This window comes from Carcharhinus amblyrhynchos, chromosome 32, assembly GCF_965287045.1.
Source record: "Carcharhinus amblyrhynchos chromosome 32, sCarAmb.v2.hapA, whole genome shotgun sequence".
In the NCBI taxonomy this organism is placed as follows: Eukaryota; Metazoa; Chordata; class Chondrichthyes; order Carcharhiniformes; family Carcharhinidae; genus Carcharhinus; species Carcharhinus amblyrhynchos.
The window spans coordinates 22,601,752-22,619,172 of record NC_137355.1 but is presented as its reverse complement, the minus strand read 5'-3'; the positions used below and the strand labels follow the sequence as shown (position 1 = coordinate 22,619,172).

At 47.6% G+C, this 17,421-nt stretch overlaps 1 protein-coding gene across 2 annotated transcripts in view; it reads left to right on the top strand.

Moving 5' to 3' along the window:
* Window positions 1–17,421, top strand: part of LOC145360738 (neogenin-like) — a 181,185-nt gene that overhangs the window by 110,545 nt on the left and 53,219 nt on the right. For both annotated transcript variants that reach the window (XM_080216120.1, XM_080216119.1), the window contains exons 6-8: window positions 3,582–3,736; window positions 5,546–5,666; window positions 15,382–15,598. In XM_080216120.1, coding sequence (XP_080072246.1) covers window positions 3,582–3,736; window positions 5,546–5,666; window positions 15,382–15,598 — 493 coding nt within the window. The remainder of the gene's footprint in view (window positions 1–3,581; window positions 3,737–5,545; window positions 5,667–15,381; window positions 15,599–17,421) is intronic.

The window sequence follows — 17,421 nt, the reverse complement described above, 5'->3', positions numbered from 1 at the left end:
TAAATTTTACTATTCAAGGTCAGAATGATAAAGCAATTTGCAATGTCTACTTTATATTTGAATATTCAGGGTAAGTACAAAGTACAAGTGAATTAACAGGCAGCTATGGTCAAACACACCACACTACACAATAATGGCAGTTGTAACCAAGACAGAGGCCAGCACTTTCTCAAGAAAGCACCCAGATGTCAGTCAACACTGCGAATCAGCCAACCTCACTGAAACTCTGTCTCTCCAGGGAAAAAAGCCTTCACCTTTGGAATTCTCTCCAAAAGTCGCCCCAACTTGGATGGCACCAATGATGGCCCATGTTACAGGATTTCAATCCTTAGATTCCTGAGCATCCACTCAAATACCAACACATAAACACAATTTTAGCTCTTCGACCAGGCAGTGCAGAACATTATTGCTCCAGGGGGATATCCCAATGGCCCACAACATAGAGTCACCAAACCTTTGCTGCCTTCTTCATTTGAAATCTCCCCTCCAAAGATCTTTTCCTGCTTGGAGCCTGTGTGTTTGCTCTATCTGAACTTTTCCAGCCCCTGTACCTGCTCTGGGATTAAAATTCAGCCCTAGGATTCTAGATCAGTCCTGGGATTAAAATTTAAACTATCTTTACACCCGTTAATGTGAGACTGTGTGGCAAGCAGTTACCTCAAAGGAGATAGTAACTAACATGACCTGAATATTTCAGATGAGGATATTTCCCTTCCCACTCCTACTGCCTGCAGCCATCTCAGTCTCAAATCACTGGACACTTAAAGGCCTTAACTGGGACAAGGGCTGGTGTCCTGTCCGACACCTTGCCCACGCCTCTGAGGTCGGGACCCTCACAGAAGAATCCTGTTCCTTCAATTTCACATTCTATCCTGCCTAAAAACTCCCTGGTGGGAGTGTGAGAAACCCTGGCCATGATTCGTTCCTAGTTCTTTCTCATGTTCCTTTGTAAGAATAAAATGCAGTAATCATATGGACACATGAATTAGGAGCAAGAGTAGGCCACTCAGCCCCTTGAACCTGCTGCCCCATTCAGTAAGATCAGGGCTGATCTGACTTCAACTTCAGCTGCACATTCCTGCCTATCCCCATAACCTTGCACCCCCTTGCTTTTCAATAATTTGCCTTCCTCTGTCTTCAAAATATTCAAGGACTCTGCTTCCATTGTCTTTTGAAGAAGAGAATTCTTGAAAGGAAATTCTCCTCACTTCTATTTTTGAAGGTATTCAGGCTGTAGTAATTGTAGCAATTTTAGTCACATTTCCAACCTTTGGCCATTTGACTTCTTATGTTCTGTGTGAAAGACAGAGTTTAAAGGCTGGGTTCTGAGTGCCCTGTGTATTTTCTACATGTGATGTGCAGAATGATTGAATTCATCTGGAGTAATTACCTTGTGTCCGTGGCTCACTCAAGCTGAATTGCTGACAGCTTCATAATCTGGCCTTTTGGACACTGAAGTGCTGCACGTTTCTGACATGTAATCGCCTGGCGACACTTGGCCAATTTGTCAGCAGTTTGGAATATGATTCACAGTCTAGTTATTAGCCCAGCTTTCCTGGGCTAAAGGCAGCGGAATCTCGGCAGAGGAGGCTGTTGTCAGTTTTAAAAATGAGTGTTTACGATGTGTTCTTTGGATCAATGCACAGACTGCAGTCCTGAACTGACATCTCCACATCTCTTGTGTGAATCTATAACTAACTTTTAGCTTTTGTTTGGGGAGATCCCACTCACTCCCTAACATGATGTGGAGATGCTGATGTTGCATTGGGGTGGGGCACAGTAAGAAGTCTCACAACACCAGGTTAAAGCCCAACAGGTTTATTTGGTAGCGTGAGCTTTCGGAGCGCTGTTGCTTCATCAGGTGAGTGGACACAGGAGTGAAGGTGGTCCATGTTTTGCCACATTTCCCTGCTGCCCTAACAGGCCCCATTTGTGTAAAGACCAAGAAATGATATGAGAATCATGACAAACTGCTCAAATAAATGAGCACTGTATGGTCTAAAATGACCCATTCCATCAAGCAGCCAACAGTTCCACTGTGCGTTCAGACCATCGCAGCTTCCTCCGCACAAATAACATTTGACCAGATTAGTGATTTGCCCGTTGCAGCTGTCTCAAACACTGATGATTTAATACAAATGATGAGTAATTAGTAGCTATAGCAACAGGCTGTGCCAGTCATTAACAAGCAACTAAGTCTAATGAAGGTTTGGTCAAGGATTAAAGCACAGAGTCACATCCCACATATTCTATCCTTCAGCTATTATAAAAGGCCAAATGGTGAGCTGACCTTTAATTGATTCTACAGGTGTTGATAAACAAATCCTTTATTAATGTTATAATAAAATGGAAATGTTCAGTCTGACTAATAAGATTACAAGATAATTACAGATTAGGAAGGCTGTTTAACTCCTCTTAATTCACTGATTCAGAAAGCTCCACATAAACACCTCCACATTCCATTGTTCCCTAAATGATTCTGGTGTTTTTTGTCTCCTCCAGTCAATCTGGAGGCTTGATCTGATTGTTAAACAAATGGAAGTCAGGATAATGGTTATTAGAGTCTATTGTGTGCTCATTTCTTTGCCTGATAGGCTTCTGCATTCCACAGTCTCGCTTTACAGACTGTTAAAGCGTGGGTTTAAATTTTAATCCAGTAATTTAGGGCAGGATTTAGTGTCTTCCCTCCAGGGGAGTTTGGTGGCGAGGGGCGTTTAGGAGAGTGCTAGATGGAACCTGATGCCTTTGTACCCCTGCTCCGATTAGGCAATCTGGCAATTGTGGCCTGACTGAGGGGCTTGGCATTCTGACCAATGGCCGGGGTCCCTCGCTGATCCTGAACCTCTGGTAGGTACATTGCAGAACCACCGCTCCTAATGTGGCATTGAGGAGCTTCCAGCCTCTGACTGGTATTTATCATCATTGCATCCCTACTGTGCAGAAGAGGCCATTTAGCCCATCCCCAAGTGCCTAACTGACTCTTAACACTGGCAGACCCTCCCCAAAGAAGACAGTGTGGGTTCTCACCAGTTCTGCAGCTGGTGGGTGTGAGTCCCTCTCATCTCCATTAAATTCTATCTTCAGAATCCGAGAGAGGGTTCAGTGAAAGCCTTGTTTTTGAAAGGACTTGTGTAATTCTTGCTCTGATTTTGTTTTGTGCAGTGCCAGTTTCCAGTCTCTGGTGACCAGGTTTGTGTGTGACAATTGTAAGTGTTAATTCTATCCTAGCTTATTTAGCTGAAACAACACATCTTGGGAACAAAATCAGCCTGAAGTCGACACACTCTAATGTGTGACACTTCCATGCATGATTGTCTCAATTCATCACCTTAAATTGCTCCCACAGCAAGCAGTAATGATATAGTAACCTTCAGTATTTCACCTTAGTGTCACCCTGCTCAGACTGCTCATCAAACACAATCCAAGTTTAGGAAGCTACAACATGAAGTATTAGCACATACTTTGCTGTTACATTTCCCTGAAATCCCAATACCTGAGCAGCCTATCCTCCTGCCTTCAATGTGGTGAAGTGTTTGTGGTTGGGGCGGTGTGCTTACCACTCCGTTCTTATTTTTTTACAGTTCCCCCTCACTTTCTGAAGCGTCCAGTTAACATTTATGCTCACGAGTCCATGGACATTGTGTTTGAATGCGAAGTGACAGGGGCGCCAATGCCAACCGTGAAATGGATAAAGAATGGAGACATGGTGATTCCCAGTGACTATTTCAAGATTGTTGTAAGTAAATGATTGGATTATGTCCCTCCCCCACCTGCCAGCCTCCCCTGTGGACATATTGCAATCCTCACCCTATATTGGATTCCCAATAATCCCTGTGTTGACGGTGCTAATGATATCTGTCCATGCTTCCATTTACTGTGTTACATCCTGTTCTGTTCAGTAAAAGGCTGGCAGAGATTTGGCCTCTTAACACCACAGGTGAAGCTCAGTCACATTTTCACCACAGTGTGCATAACAACAATAAAAATTCACAGATCTTTAACTTCCTGCCTGAGCTCCTGCTGATATTCACTACAAAATGTGATAAAAATGCTTGCGATTGTTTTAACTTCTACAATAATTGGAAAAGGGGCAGCACAGTGGTTAGCACTGCTGCTCCACGGCACTGTCCCAGGTTCAACGCTGGCTTCAGGTCACTGTCTGTGTGGAGCCTGCACGTTCTCCCCATGTCTACATGGGTTTCCTCCAGGTGCTCCGGTTTCCTCCCACGTTCACAAATATGTGCAGGTTGGGGGGATTGGCCATGTTAAATTGCCCCTTAGTGTCATGGGGATGGGACCTGGATGGGATTGTTGTCAGTACAGGCTCGATGGGTTGAATAGCTTCTTTCTGCACTGTAGATTCTATGATGCTTGATTAATGTAAAGCCGTACTGTGTCTGAGCTGCTGGTTGGAGGGGATGGCAGTGACTTTATGGTTAATAGTGAAGCTTTGACGTATACTTCTTGGGTTTAGTGTGGACAACAGCACTTGGATTTTGCATTGACCCTGTACCTAGTTCACAGGACCAGCTCTGAGATCAGCAAACCCTCCCGCCCGATATTCTGATTTTGTTTTGCGTCGGAAAACCTTTTTGGCCAAATCTCTATATCTTCATCCCATTAAAAACACGAATAACATGTGCCTTACTACCTTGGATCTGTGTGTTATTACTCATTTTCTCACCTCTTCCCCTGAAGGCACCGAGTGCCAACAGACAGTGGGTTTTGGTGGTCTATTGAGAGTGTTTGATCTTTGCACATCTGCTGCACACACTCATGCAGTTTCTCAGGGATCACCAAGCAATGGACAAGACCAGGAAGCCTGGCCGTTTACTCTGCTCTCTCCCCTTTCTCCTCAGCTGTTTCATACCCACCCATATCCTGGCTGACCATTTAACTCAGCACTGCCTGGCAAACAAGCCTGTGAAATTCTGGCTTGCTAGCACACCACACATGTGAGAATTTAAATGAATTGGTGTTAAGCCTGGTGTCTGCTTGCTCTGTGTGCTTGGTAACAACTTCTGGTTCCCTCACTGTCCTCGTACCTTCTTTAAAAAGAGCTGCATTCTTGGTGACTGTGGCAATTTTCTTTCTGTTCCTTGATATTGAGTCCAAAGATGTGCAGGATAGGTTGATTGACCACGCTAAATTACCCCTTAATGTCAGGGGGAATTAGTAGGGTAAATGATTTGGGATTACAGGGATAGGGCCTGGGTGGGATTGTTGTCAGTCCAGACTCGATGGGCTGAATGGCCTCCTCCTAAATATACGGATTCTATGATTTTATTCTGAGTATTAGGGGCTCTATTATAATCATGCAGCATATAAGCTGTTTAGAGAATGAAATATTTATTATTTGCCTCAGTTTTGGTATCAAACACCACAAGTCATCTACAATGCATGAGATATAAGCTCCTCTCTGCCCTGCTCCATCAATGTGCCTTATCCATGTTGGGGAAGAGTATTAAGCGCTAACGGTGAAGAGTTCCCCAGTGTGGTGAATCTGTGGCAGGGAATGTTTAAGTGTTGCTCTTTGCTTTTTCAGAATGAGCGGAACCTGCAGGTTCTTGGGCTGGTGAAGTCTGACGAAGGTCTGTACCAGTGTGTGGCAGAGAATGATGTAGGGAATGAACGGGCCAGCGCCCAGCTCATCATCCTGGAGCATGGTAAGTGAGAAACAGCACAGACTTACATGCCAGGTGCTGCCAAGGAAGGGGAGCCCACAGGACACTGTCAGATCACAGGACTTGGCAGCCAGAGTGAATAGGAAACAGGTGGCAGTGGCAGTGAGGCAGATGGTATAATACTGCTTTCAGCAACAGCTCGGCTTGCTCTGGGCTGACAACAGCTTGTACATGCTTTCAGCGTGCAATATGTGGAGAGGCTACTGCCTATGCAGCACCTCTAACACATACTACACCATCAAGGATTATCTCTTCTTAAATGACTCATTTTTGAACAAAGGTTATTTTTGATTTCTACTTTCTTTCCCTCTGTGACTGTTCAGTGGCCCAGAGAGAGATTGTGCAAAATTATTTCCCCCATGTTCCTGCCAGTGCCGCCTCCAGCTGAAACCAGAAGGTGGTGAGCACCTCAGCTTCCTCCTGGGTGAGCCAGTGCCCATCTCCAATTGGCTGTGACTAACTACAGGGCAAATCATTACTTGTGACTTGTTCTAACTGGGAGATGTTCTCATGCACACTGGCTGGTAAAGCTCCAACAACGTATCTTGATGGTAAACTAGGAGGCTGGGTGAAGATCTCCTCTTCTCCTGTTGGAGGGTTGTACAATGTATTGTCCGTATGGTTCTGCAAGAGCAACTGGAGATAATTCCTTTCACCCAGTGAGAGTGTTTTTTCCACCAGCAGACAGTCTGTCAGGTCAGGTGGTGATGGGCTGCTGTGATCCAGCAAGTGGGATTGTCTCTCTGTGTCTAGTTCACTTCCTGCTTTCTAGCTGACGTGCCTTTCAGTTACCTCATTCAGGTGGTCAGCTGCACTTGTCAGCCCAAACAGTCAGTGCTAGTGGCCTATTTGACTGCAGCAGCATCACAGCTGAACCTGTTTGTATCCTGACAGGAATATGGGGGACTGGAAGCTCACTGGGGCAGCAATTGGTGGCATCAGGAAAGAGGGAAGCAAAAATAATCTTTAAAAAGTGGATAAAAGCAAATTACTGCGGATGTCGGAATCTGAAACCAAAAGAGAAAATGCTGGAAAATCTCAGCAGGTCTGGCAGCATCTGTAAGGAGAGAAAAGAGCTGACATTTTGAATCCAGGTGACCCTTTGTCCTACAAAAGGTTCGACAAAGAGTCACCCGGACTCATAAGGGTGAGTTCTTCTCTCCTTAAGGATGCTGCCAGACCTGTGAAATTTTCCAGCATTTTCTCTCTCAGTTTCTTTAAAAAAGTGGGTCATTTCAGGTGGTGACTTATCAGACCTGGATCCCAGGCTAATTCCATTTTGCCCCATAGTCCAGAGCACTGAGACCAATTGTCGCACTGTAACTGCAGCCCTGACTGACGTTAGTTAATCTATCATTGACTGAATTAAATGTGAAATTTTCTTCACCTGTACAACTCACTAATTAAATCAGCTGGACCACTGATAGGGCAGCTTGTGATAGCATTTACTCCCTTTAGTGAGTGGCATTAATGAGTTGGGTTTTGTGTGTGTGTGTGTTTGTGCATGTCTGCATGTCTCTGTTCTGCCCCATGTGTGTTTGTGTATGTGTCTCAGTTCATCAGTGGGTGACACGGTGACACAATGGTTAGTGCTACTACCTCACAGCACCAGGGAGCCAGGTTTGATTCCAGCCTAGGGTGACTGTTTGCGCATTCTCCCCACATCTGCTTGGGTTTCCTCTGGGTGCTCCGGTTTCCTCCCATACTCCAAAGGTGTGCAGGTTAGGTAGATTAGCTAGGTGAATGTATGGGTTATGGGGATGGTGGGCCTGGACAAGGTGCTCCACTGGGGAGTCAGTGCAGACTCGATGGGCTGAATGTCTGCTTCCTGCACTGTTAGGATTCCATGGTCACTGTGTGAGAGCCATACAGCCTACTCGATCTTGGTGGATTTACACTGATTGGGATTTCCTTTGCTATTTTTAGTAAAAACATGCCTGTGATTGTAAAACACTGAATGCTATTGTATACTCGAGTTTCATTTTATTACTAAAAATAATGACAATGCCAAATACAGCCCTTGGTGTTCTCAGAGGATTGTAAGTATAAAGTGGAATCAGGACATTGTGACTGGAGATGAATCTTACCCCATTCCTATAATCAGTCAGTGTATTGATTTACTGTTCAGTTTCCATTATAAATCTCTCTGTTTATTGACTGGTTGTTTCAGTATCCATTCCCTGATCTGTGAGCCTGTTGTTGTCTTTATCGGCAGAGAGTTCCCTAGCTGCTGGGAAATTACTGTTGAATTCAGTGCGGAATGTCAGACCGGTCCCCGGCCTCACCCAGCCCCCGGCCCCCCTGGCCTCGCCCAGCCCCCGGCCCCCGGCCCCCCCGGCCTCGCCCAGCCCCCGGCCCCCCCGGCCCCCCCGGCCTCGCCCAGCCCCCGGCCCCCCCGGCCTCACCCAGCCCCCGGCCCCCCGGCCTCACCCAGCCCCCGGCCCCCCGGCCTCGCCCAGCCCCCGGCCCCCCCGGCCTCACCCAGCCCCCGGCCTCACCCAGCCCCCGGCCCCCCCGGCCTCACCCAGCCCCCGGCCTCGCCCAGCCCCCGGCCCCCCGGCCTCGCCCAGCCCCCAGCCCCCGGCCTCGCCCGGCCTCGCCCTGGCCTCGCCCAGCCCCCGGCCCCCCGGCCTCGCCCAGCCCCCGGCCCCCCGGCCTCGCCCAGCCCCCGGCCCCCCGGCCTCGCCCAGCCCCCGGCCCCCCGGCCTCGCCCAGCCCCCGGCCCCCCGGCCTCGCCCAGCCCCCGGCCCCCCGGCCTCGCCCGGCCCCCGGCCCCCCGGCCTCGCCCGGCCCCCGGCCCCCCGGCCTCGCCCAGCCCCCGGCCCCCCGGCCTCGCACGGCCCCCGGCCCCCCGGCCTCGCCCGGCCCCCGGCCCCCCGGCCTCGCCCGGCCCCCCGGCCTCGCCCAGCCCCCGGCCCCCCCGGCCTCGCCCAGCCCCCGGCCCCCCGGCCTCGCCCAGCCCCCGGCCCCCCGGCCTCGCCCAGCCCCCGGCCTCCCGGCCTCGCCCAGCCCCCGGCCCCCCGGCCCCGCCCAGCCCCCGGCCCCGCCCAGCCCCCGGCCTCGCCCAGCCCCCCGGCCCCGCCCAGCCCCCCGGCCTCGCCCAGCTCCCCGGCCCCCCAGCCTCACCCGGCCCCCCGGCCTCGCCCAGCCCCTGGCCCCCCGCCCCTCCCCCGGCCTCGCCCAGCCCCTGGCCCCCCGCCCCTCCCCCGGCCTCGCCCAGCCCCTGGCCCCCCGCCCCTCCCCCGGCCTCGCCCAGCCCCCGGCCCCCTCGCCCAGCCCCCGGCCTCGCCCAGCCCCCAGCCCCCCGCCCCTCCCCCGGCCTCGCCCAGCCCCCGGCCCCCTGCCCCTCCCCCACCCTCGCCCAGCCCCCAACTCTGTGAGGGTTGTGGGTTTAGCCCCAGAGGTATGATTCCCCAGTCACAGGAACCAAGTGTTGTTCCAGCCTATCAGTACAGTGAGCTGATCAGAAGTCTTAGCTTCCAGCCCCAGATGGGTATATATTTACAGTGATTGCAGAGTTGATTGAGAATCTGTTCACAGTAAAACATTCTAGACATGTGGCTGCCCCCTCTCCTGCTGAAATTGTTCATGACTATTTTCCTCTTGTAACCCCAATTAAATTTGTATCTCCCACAATGAAAGAAGGTTACAATATTGGTGCTGTTTACACATAAACAGAGAAGATAGGAGCAGGAGGAGACCATTCGGCCCTTCGAGCCTGCTCCACCATTCATCGCCATCACAGCTGATCATCCAACTCAATAGCCTAATCCTGCTTTCTCCCCACAAACTTTGACCCCATTTGACCCAAGTGCTATATCCAGCCATCTCGTGAATACATTTGATGTTTTGGCATCAGCTACTTCCTGTGTATTGAATTCCACAGGCTCAACACTCTTTGGGTGAAGAAATGTCTCCTCACCTCCATCCTAAATGTTCTCCCCTGAATCCTGAGATTGTGACCCCTGGTTCTGGACTCCTCCCGCATTGGGAACATCCTCCTGGCATTTACCCTGTCTAGTCCTGTTAGAATCTAATAAGTCTGTATGAGATTCTCCCCCTCGTTCATCTGAATTCCAACGAAAACAATCCTAACCTAGTCCATCTCTCCTCATACATCAGTCCCACCATTCCCGGAATCAGCCTGGTAAAGTTTGTGAACTAAGAGATTGGGGCCAAAAGCAGGACTGAAATGTGGGACCCACCCTGGGTACAGATACAAGACACTGACATCTCTACATTGTCTTAATTACATTTCTGATTTTCCATTCAAGAAACTTGCAGTATTAAAGTCTTGGAACCCACGTCATGAGTAAAGGACAGGATTAAGTGCCTTTACCAGAAGGTGTTTCAGAATAAGATGGTGGGTCTGAATGCGCACTGGCAGTGCCATAACCAGTGGGGCTATGGACCAAGTGCCATATCACTCATTGGAATTTAAGAAAAACAGTTCTTATTGGAGAGTGGGAATGGAAGTGTGACAAGAGAATGAGAAGCTAATAAATGTAGTGCATGACTGCCTCTGAACATAATAACGAAATCTTACCAGCCATGTGGCAGTGGCTTTAGAGTGGGGAAGAATTGGGGGAAAGGAACCGATCAAGCTGTCCAGCTACACGACACACACACACACACGCGCGCACCACACACACACACACACACGCGCGCACCACACACACACACACACGCGCGCGCACCACCCACCCACCCACACACACACACACACACACACACACACACACACACACACACACACACACACGCCTGCCCCAGCCCAAGTGGTTGCACTGGAGGCAATGACCATACTGTAATCTCTTACCCTCCCAGCAGCAGTTAAACAATTCATGGCAATTAAGACACCATTGGGGATAGATTGGTAACCATGGCAGGATCTTCCTGGTGTTGGATACATACTCTGCTGATGTTGACTAGATAACTCGAGGCGGCCTCCAGGGTGCATTAGAACTCTAAAGTGTTCAGAGGGTGCCTCCATCCCGAGGCATCATCACGGTGTCCTACCTACTTGGCAACACCTACTCCTCCAGTGGGACTGTCTTTAATCCTTCCATTGGACTGGCAGCCTCTGCCCTCTGTTGGATAGGGCTTCTGGAGTGTCAGGAAGATCAGGCAGGCAGATTGACCACAGAAGTTATCAGGGTCAGGACTCTGTTGAAGACTAAGGGGTAAGGCACTCAAGGAGCACCCTTCTGCAGTGCTGTGTGTGTGGCAATGCCATTTATATTCAAGTAACTAAGAGCAGGGGTATAATGACAAGAGAAAGCAATCAACAATACTTCATGTATTGTCATGTTGCGTATTAGTAACAAGCCAACGCATGAGCTGGCTGTCTGGGTCAGTTTCACCTTTACACTTGCAGTAGCTTGTAAACCCGCGCCAGAAATCAAAAGAAAGGGCCATTACAGCAAAACAGAAATAAGTGCAAGTCAGAGTTGGTCTGGCTTTGGATGTAATGAAATATTGATTTGAAAATATCGACTGGTATCTTGGGATTTGAGATTGGTGTGGCTGTTATTGTCTGGCTTTTACTGTGAAATAGAACCATGGAGTGGATGCAGGGCAGAAGAAGGCTCTTTGGCCCATCATTTTTTTCTGGCTCTCAGTAAGAGTAATTTAGTTGCCCAGCTGCCCTTTCTTGGGAATCCTGCAACTTTTCTCCATCCAAGTGCTTTGCAATCCCTTTTTGCAAGCCACAGTTGAGTCTGTCTGCACCATACAGTACTCCCAGGCGCTGCATTCCAGATCCTAACCACTTGCAGTATAACATCAAACCTTTTTCCCTCATGCCGCTATTTGTTCATTTGCCAGTTGCCTTCTGTGGTAACTTGACAAACGGAGATAAACATGTTTTGATGCTTAATCTTTTTTACTTACAAAAATATAAAATAAATAGTACAGCATGGACACAGAGCTGGGCAGCAGCTATGTACAGAACTCTGTGCACAAGCCTGCACGTCATTGCTCACGTGTGCCCATATTTACATGTGTCTATATGCCCTGTTTGTGAAGCCAACTCCCACTCACCTGATGAAGGAGCATTGCTCCGAAAGCTCGTGATACCAAATAAACCTGTTGGACTTTAACCTGGTGTTGTGAGACTTCGTACTGTGTTTACCCCAGTCCAACGCCGTCATTTCCATGTCACATTTACTAAGACATCAGTAGACATATTCAAATAGGAAAATGCTTTGCGTACCCACTGTAACTCTCTAAAACATTTTCAAACAGTGTCCTCTGCTTCTCAATCCTTCTACCAATGGGAACAGTTTTTCTCTTTATTCTGTCTCAGCTTCTTGTAATTTTGAGCACCTCTATCAAATCATGCCGTAGAACCCCTACAGTGCAGAAGGAGGCCATTCAGCCCATTAAGTCCCCACTGTCTCTTCAAAAGAGCATCTTACCCAGCACCCTCCCCCTGTGCCCATAACCCCATGCATCTACCATGGCCTATCCACCTAACCTACACATCTTTTCTCGAACAGCTGTAGCTCCTTCAGTCTATCCACATAACCAAAGTCCCTCATCCCTGAAGCCATTCTTGTCAATCCCATCTGTGTGCTCTCTAATACCTTTCCATTCTTCCTGAAAGGTGCTGCCCAGGATTGTAGACAATACTGAGGTGAAACCAATGTTTTATAAAGGTTCAAGCTAACATCCTTTGTTGTGTACTTTGTACCTCTCTTTATGAAGGATCGCCTAGTGTATTGTGGTGGACTGAAAAATAGATTTGAAAGAGACATTTTTTTAAAGTGCAGCTCTAATTCCATTCCAGTGAATGTATTAACAATGATAGCTATATAGGCATCAGTAAAAATGTTAAATCATAGCTCAAGCTGCAAAACTATTTACCATTACATTCTGCTCACAAAAGACCATACATCCATTTGATAAAACAATATAATTCAACATCAACATCAGAATGATTTTCACATAATCACAGGTACCACAGCATACAAGAGGCTGCACCAATGCATGAAAGGCCCTGACCTCCCACCTAATCCCATCTGCCAGCTCATGGCCCATAGCCCTGAATGTTATGGCGTGCCAAGTGCTCATCCAGGTACTTTTTAAAGGATGTGAGGCATCCCACCACCACCACCCTTCCAGGCAGCACATTCCAGACCATCACCACCCTCTGGGTAAAGAACGGTTTCCTCAAATCCCCCCTAAACCTCCCAACCCTCACTTCTAACTTGTGTCTCCTTGTGACTGATCCTTCAACTAAAGGGAACAGCTGCTCCCTATCCACTCTGTCCATGCCCCTCATAATCTTGAACACTGCAATCAGGTTGCCCCTCGTCTTCTCTGCTCCAATGAAAACACCCCAAGCCTACCTAACCTCTCTTCATAAGTTAAATTTTCCTTACAGAAAATCCCCAAATTAAAAAAAAAATTTACTAACCTACATTGTACAAAGGTGAATGAAAGGTGTTAGTGAACTTGCGTGGCATCATTAGAGTGTGAATGGCACCAAGCTGTGGGAAAGGGGTCAATGTGAAGCCTACATTGAACCTGAAGCAAATAATAATTGTGACAGTGTGATCTTCAATGTGTTTCTGCCTCTCCATTGTTCCTTTCCGATCAATAAGTTCTCAGTGATGAATGAAAAGATCACATTTCCACAACACACAAAATATTTAAAGTCCTTTTTAGGTTGAGTTAGTTTCAGACTCCAGAATTCACTCCAATTTTTTTTGGAACAGTGCAGTTTATATCTTTAAACACTTTTCCCAGACTTTGATCAGCAGTAGGTTGGTGATTAGCGCCGGGTTCCAGAACTGGGCTGGGCTAAAGTGTACCACGCCAGAAATGAAATATACAGCTCCATTAGAGAAAAAGGTTCAGAAATCTGTTTGATTCTAGTGTTGCAGCTGCGCTCCTACTTATCTCTGATTTTACATTGCAATTTAACATAATCTATTCTAGGGGGAGGGAGGTAGCTTTCTTGTAACTAATGCACAAGGCTCAGTGTCATATCAGATATCATCAAATCACCCCAGAATGCTTCCACTGTTTGTACTGTGATTTCAGAACATCTTGCTTCATTAGGGCAGCGTTAGGGAGTCACACTCTGGAGGCTTGATGTGAATCCATCTGGCATCAGCTGTGGCCAGTGTGGAGCACACTCTTAATCTCTGCCCCCATTCCCTCCCAACTGTATCCAGATGGTGCAGTGTTTAGACTGCACAGATCTCTGGTCCCTGATAGCTTAATGATTGTTATACAGTGACAGGCTTGCCATTAGATTACCAGACAAGGAACACCCTGAGGTGGGACCGGGGCCCGGTGACCCTGAGGTGGGACCTGAGGTGCCACAGTTTCTGCATCATCTTTCAGTATGTGATGGAAGGGCAGAAATCCAATTTTTATCCAGAATGGTCATGTGGTTCCTCAATGTAATTGTATTGGTGGTCCTTGGAGGACAAGTTCTGATACGCTGTGGGAGCTTTCTGAAAAGAGTAGTTTCTGATACCGCTGTTTGCATTGGGTCAAGCAGATTAGAGAATTAAATGTATGACTCAGAGTGGCGTAGGAAGAGAGGATTTGGATTCATGGGGCATTGGCTCCAGCGCTCAGAGAAGCGCGAGCCATTCTTTTGGGACCGACTGTAATTAAATTTAGCTGGGACTAGCATCCTAGGGACTAGTGAATCTCACAGCAATTGCTGTGGATTGGACTTTAACTTAGCTGGGATGGGGTGGGTGGCTTGGGAGGATTCAGATGAGCAAAGAGGGAGAAATCCAGAGAAGAATGATTGAGGCAACAGAACAGTGGAGCGATGCACTGAGTGCAGGAAGGGACAGAGTTTAACTGTAATTTGGCATCAACCAGTAAGGTTCACTCGATTGCATCCCAGGATGAGGGATTCGTTCTATTATGAGGGTTTAAATAAATTGGGCTGATGCTCTCTGAAGTTTAGAAGAAGGGGAGGCAATTTCATTAAAACACACAAGATTCTGGAGGGGCTGGCTGGGGTCAGCACTGAGGTCAGGGAAGCTAGAACATGGGGCATGGCCTCGGGATGAGGGGCCAATTGTTTAGGACTGAGATGAGGAGAAATTGCTTCACACAGAACGGTTGTGGATCTTTGGAATTCTCTAGCCCAGAGGGTTGTGGATGTTCTGTTGTTGAGTATATTTAAGGCTGGGATATTAGGTTCTGACCTTAGGGAATCGATGGATCTGGTGGAAAAGTGCCCATGATCATACTGTGTGGTGGAGCAGCTCAAGTGACTGTATGGTCCACCTCTGCTCCTTCCCCTGTGCTCTAGTTTAAAGGGGAAAACCGCCAAGGCAATTCTGTTTGCCTGTTGTATTAAATATTGGACATAGCCAATAAACCCCAGGTTTTATCTTTGTTTGATTGGACTATGTAGGGATGGGTAGGATTTAGAAGGTTCTGTGCTCCACGCATCAGCTGCAGTGACATTGTATTTAGCTTCTTGTGGAGCTGTGTGAGTGAGTAGGTGGAATGTGTCACCATGTGCCTGCCTGTTGATGCTGTTTCTGTAACGTGTGCATGCCTCCCTTTTAGTTCAGCAGCAAGTTGCTGGTTTGCCCTTTCTGTGTTTGTTCATTTTGTTGTGTTCCCATTGTGCTTTGGTTTCTTTTCTTTTTCTCCTGTTTTTATTATTTTTATTTTTGTTTTGTTTGTCATTGTGTCTGCCATCCCATCCAAGATGTTCCAATTCCGACATTTCCCCCTCCCTCACTGACAAGTGCCACTGCTGACCATCTAGCCGCCACCACAGCCGGGCTGCTGCCGTCCGCACCGAGGGATGTGATGGCGCTGCTTGTTTCCACGCGCTTCATCAAGCTGACATGGCGTCCGCCCGTGGAACCTAACGCAGAGATCCTCACCTACTCGGTCTACTACTCCAGAGATGGCACCAACAGGTAAGAGATGGGCACGTCACTTACCCCTACCTCCAAAGCTCCTGCTCATTATAAGGCAGTTAAAGAATATGAAGCAGAGAAATTGTGGATCAGCTGTTGTTTTTTGGCTCATGTGTTTCTCAGTTTAAGGGCAATTTGATGCGCCTTTATTTTCTTTAAAACATGCCTTTTTTTCCCATTGTCTTCCCCTTCTTTACTGACTCTCACTGAGACTCGGGTCCCACAGACACCAAACACACTTTGGATGCAAACAGTGAGCGAGGGCTCTTAGGGAAGGGAAGGATAAGATTCTTTTAAGTTTAATCAGGCATTATTGGTGATTTTACCCCTCTGTGAAATGATGATAAACTGTTCTGAAGGCATGCATGAAGGAATGGCAGCTTCTCAAGTGGCACCCATTGGCTGCTGGGTTTAGTTATTCCAGCATTAAATATCAACAGCTTGTAGGATTTAGGATGCATTTACCAGTCATCGGCAGCTAATGTGCAGCAATGGGTCTGTAAGTGGGTGTGAGTCTCATTGCAGTAGAGCTCCAGATTGACACTCCAGTGCAGTACCGAGGGAATGCTGTACTCTTGGAGGAGTCGTCTTTCAGAGGAGATGTTACACCAAAGCCCCATCTCCCCGTTGGGTGCAAATAAAAGCTCTTACAGCAAGATTGTGAAGAAGAGCATGGGATTTCTCTGTGATTTCCTGGCTTTTAACCAACATTGCTATTTGTGGGATCTTGCTATGCGTAGTTCAGCTGCTGCATTTCCTACACCATGACAGTAAGAAGTCCTCATTGGAGCAGTCTTCCTGCTGGCACTCTGTCTTTGCTGTTTTTTCCCTTTCAAATGCATATCCAATTCCTCTTTTCATTGTTTTTAATCTCTGCCTAATTTGTTACTTGTGATTCTTCCAGTTTGCCCCTTATCTGTGTGATAATCTTGAGTTACTGATCAGCAGAAATAATCTTTCACTATTTACCTTTCACAATTTGGAAACCTTTTACTGCATTTCTCCTTAACCTTTCCTGGAAAACATGCCAGTTTTATCTGTAATTGTAAACAGTACCCTGGTGTCATCCCAGTAAACCTTTGTCACTTCCTTTCCATGGTTCTGATGCCCTTCCTGCAATGAGGTGCCCAATGTCTGGTCCTCCCTTTGCCTGGACCAATCCTGTATAAAGCTGACACCAATCCTCTACTCTACCCTTCTGTAGAAAATCCAGCATCCCGATGCCTTTTGTGGTTATGGGTGGACCTGCTCTTATGTCTTCAGCTTCTTAACATGATGATGTAGAGATAGGTTATCTGCAGATCTATGTATTTACTCAATCTCTTTCCCCCTATTTGTTAAGGATCTTTGATTTATTATTGTCACATGTATTAACATAGTGAAAAGTATTGTTTCCTACACGCTATACAGACAAAGCATACTGTTCATAGAGAAGGAAAGGAGAGAGTGCAGAATGTAGTGTTACAGTCATTGTTGGAGAAAGATCAACTTAATGCAAGATTGCCATTTTAGGGCATTGCTTTCTTTTATTATTCATTTATCCCCCACCAGCCTCCAATTTTCAAGCCTAAATGCTGTTTTCTTCTATGTATTTAGGCATTTTGTATTGGGAAAATTTTTTTTTCAAGTTTATTTACTAGTGTCACAAGTAAGCTCACATTAACACTGCAATGAAGTTACTGTAAAAATCCCCTCGTCGCCACACTCCGGCGCCTATTCAGGTACACTGAGGGAGAATTTAGCACGGCCAATGCACCCTAACCAGCACATCTTTCAAACTGTGGGAGGAAACCAGAACACCAGGAGGAAACTGATGCAGATGC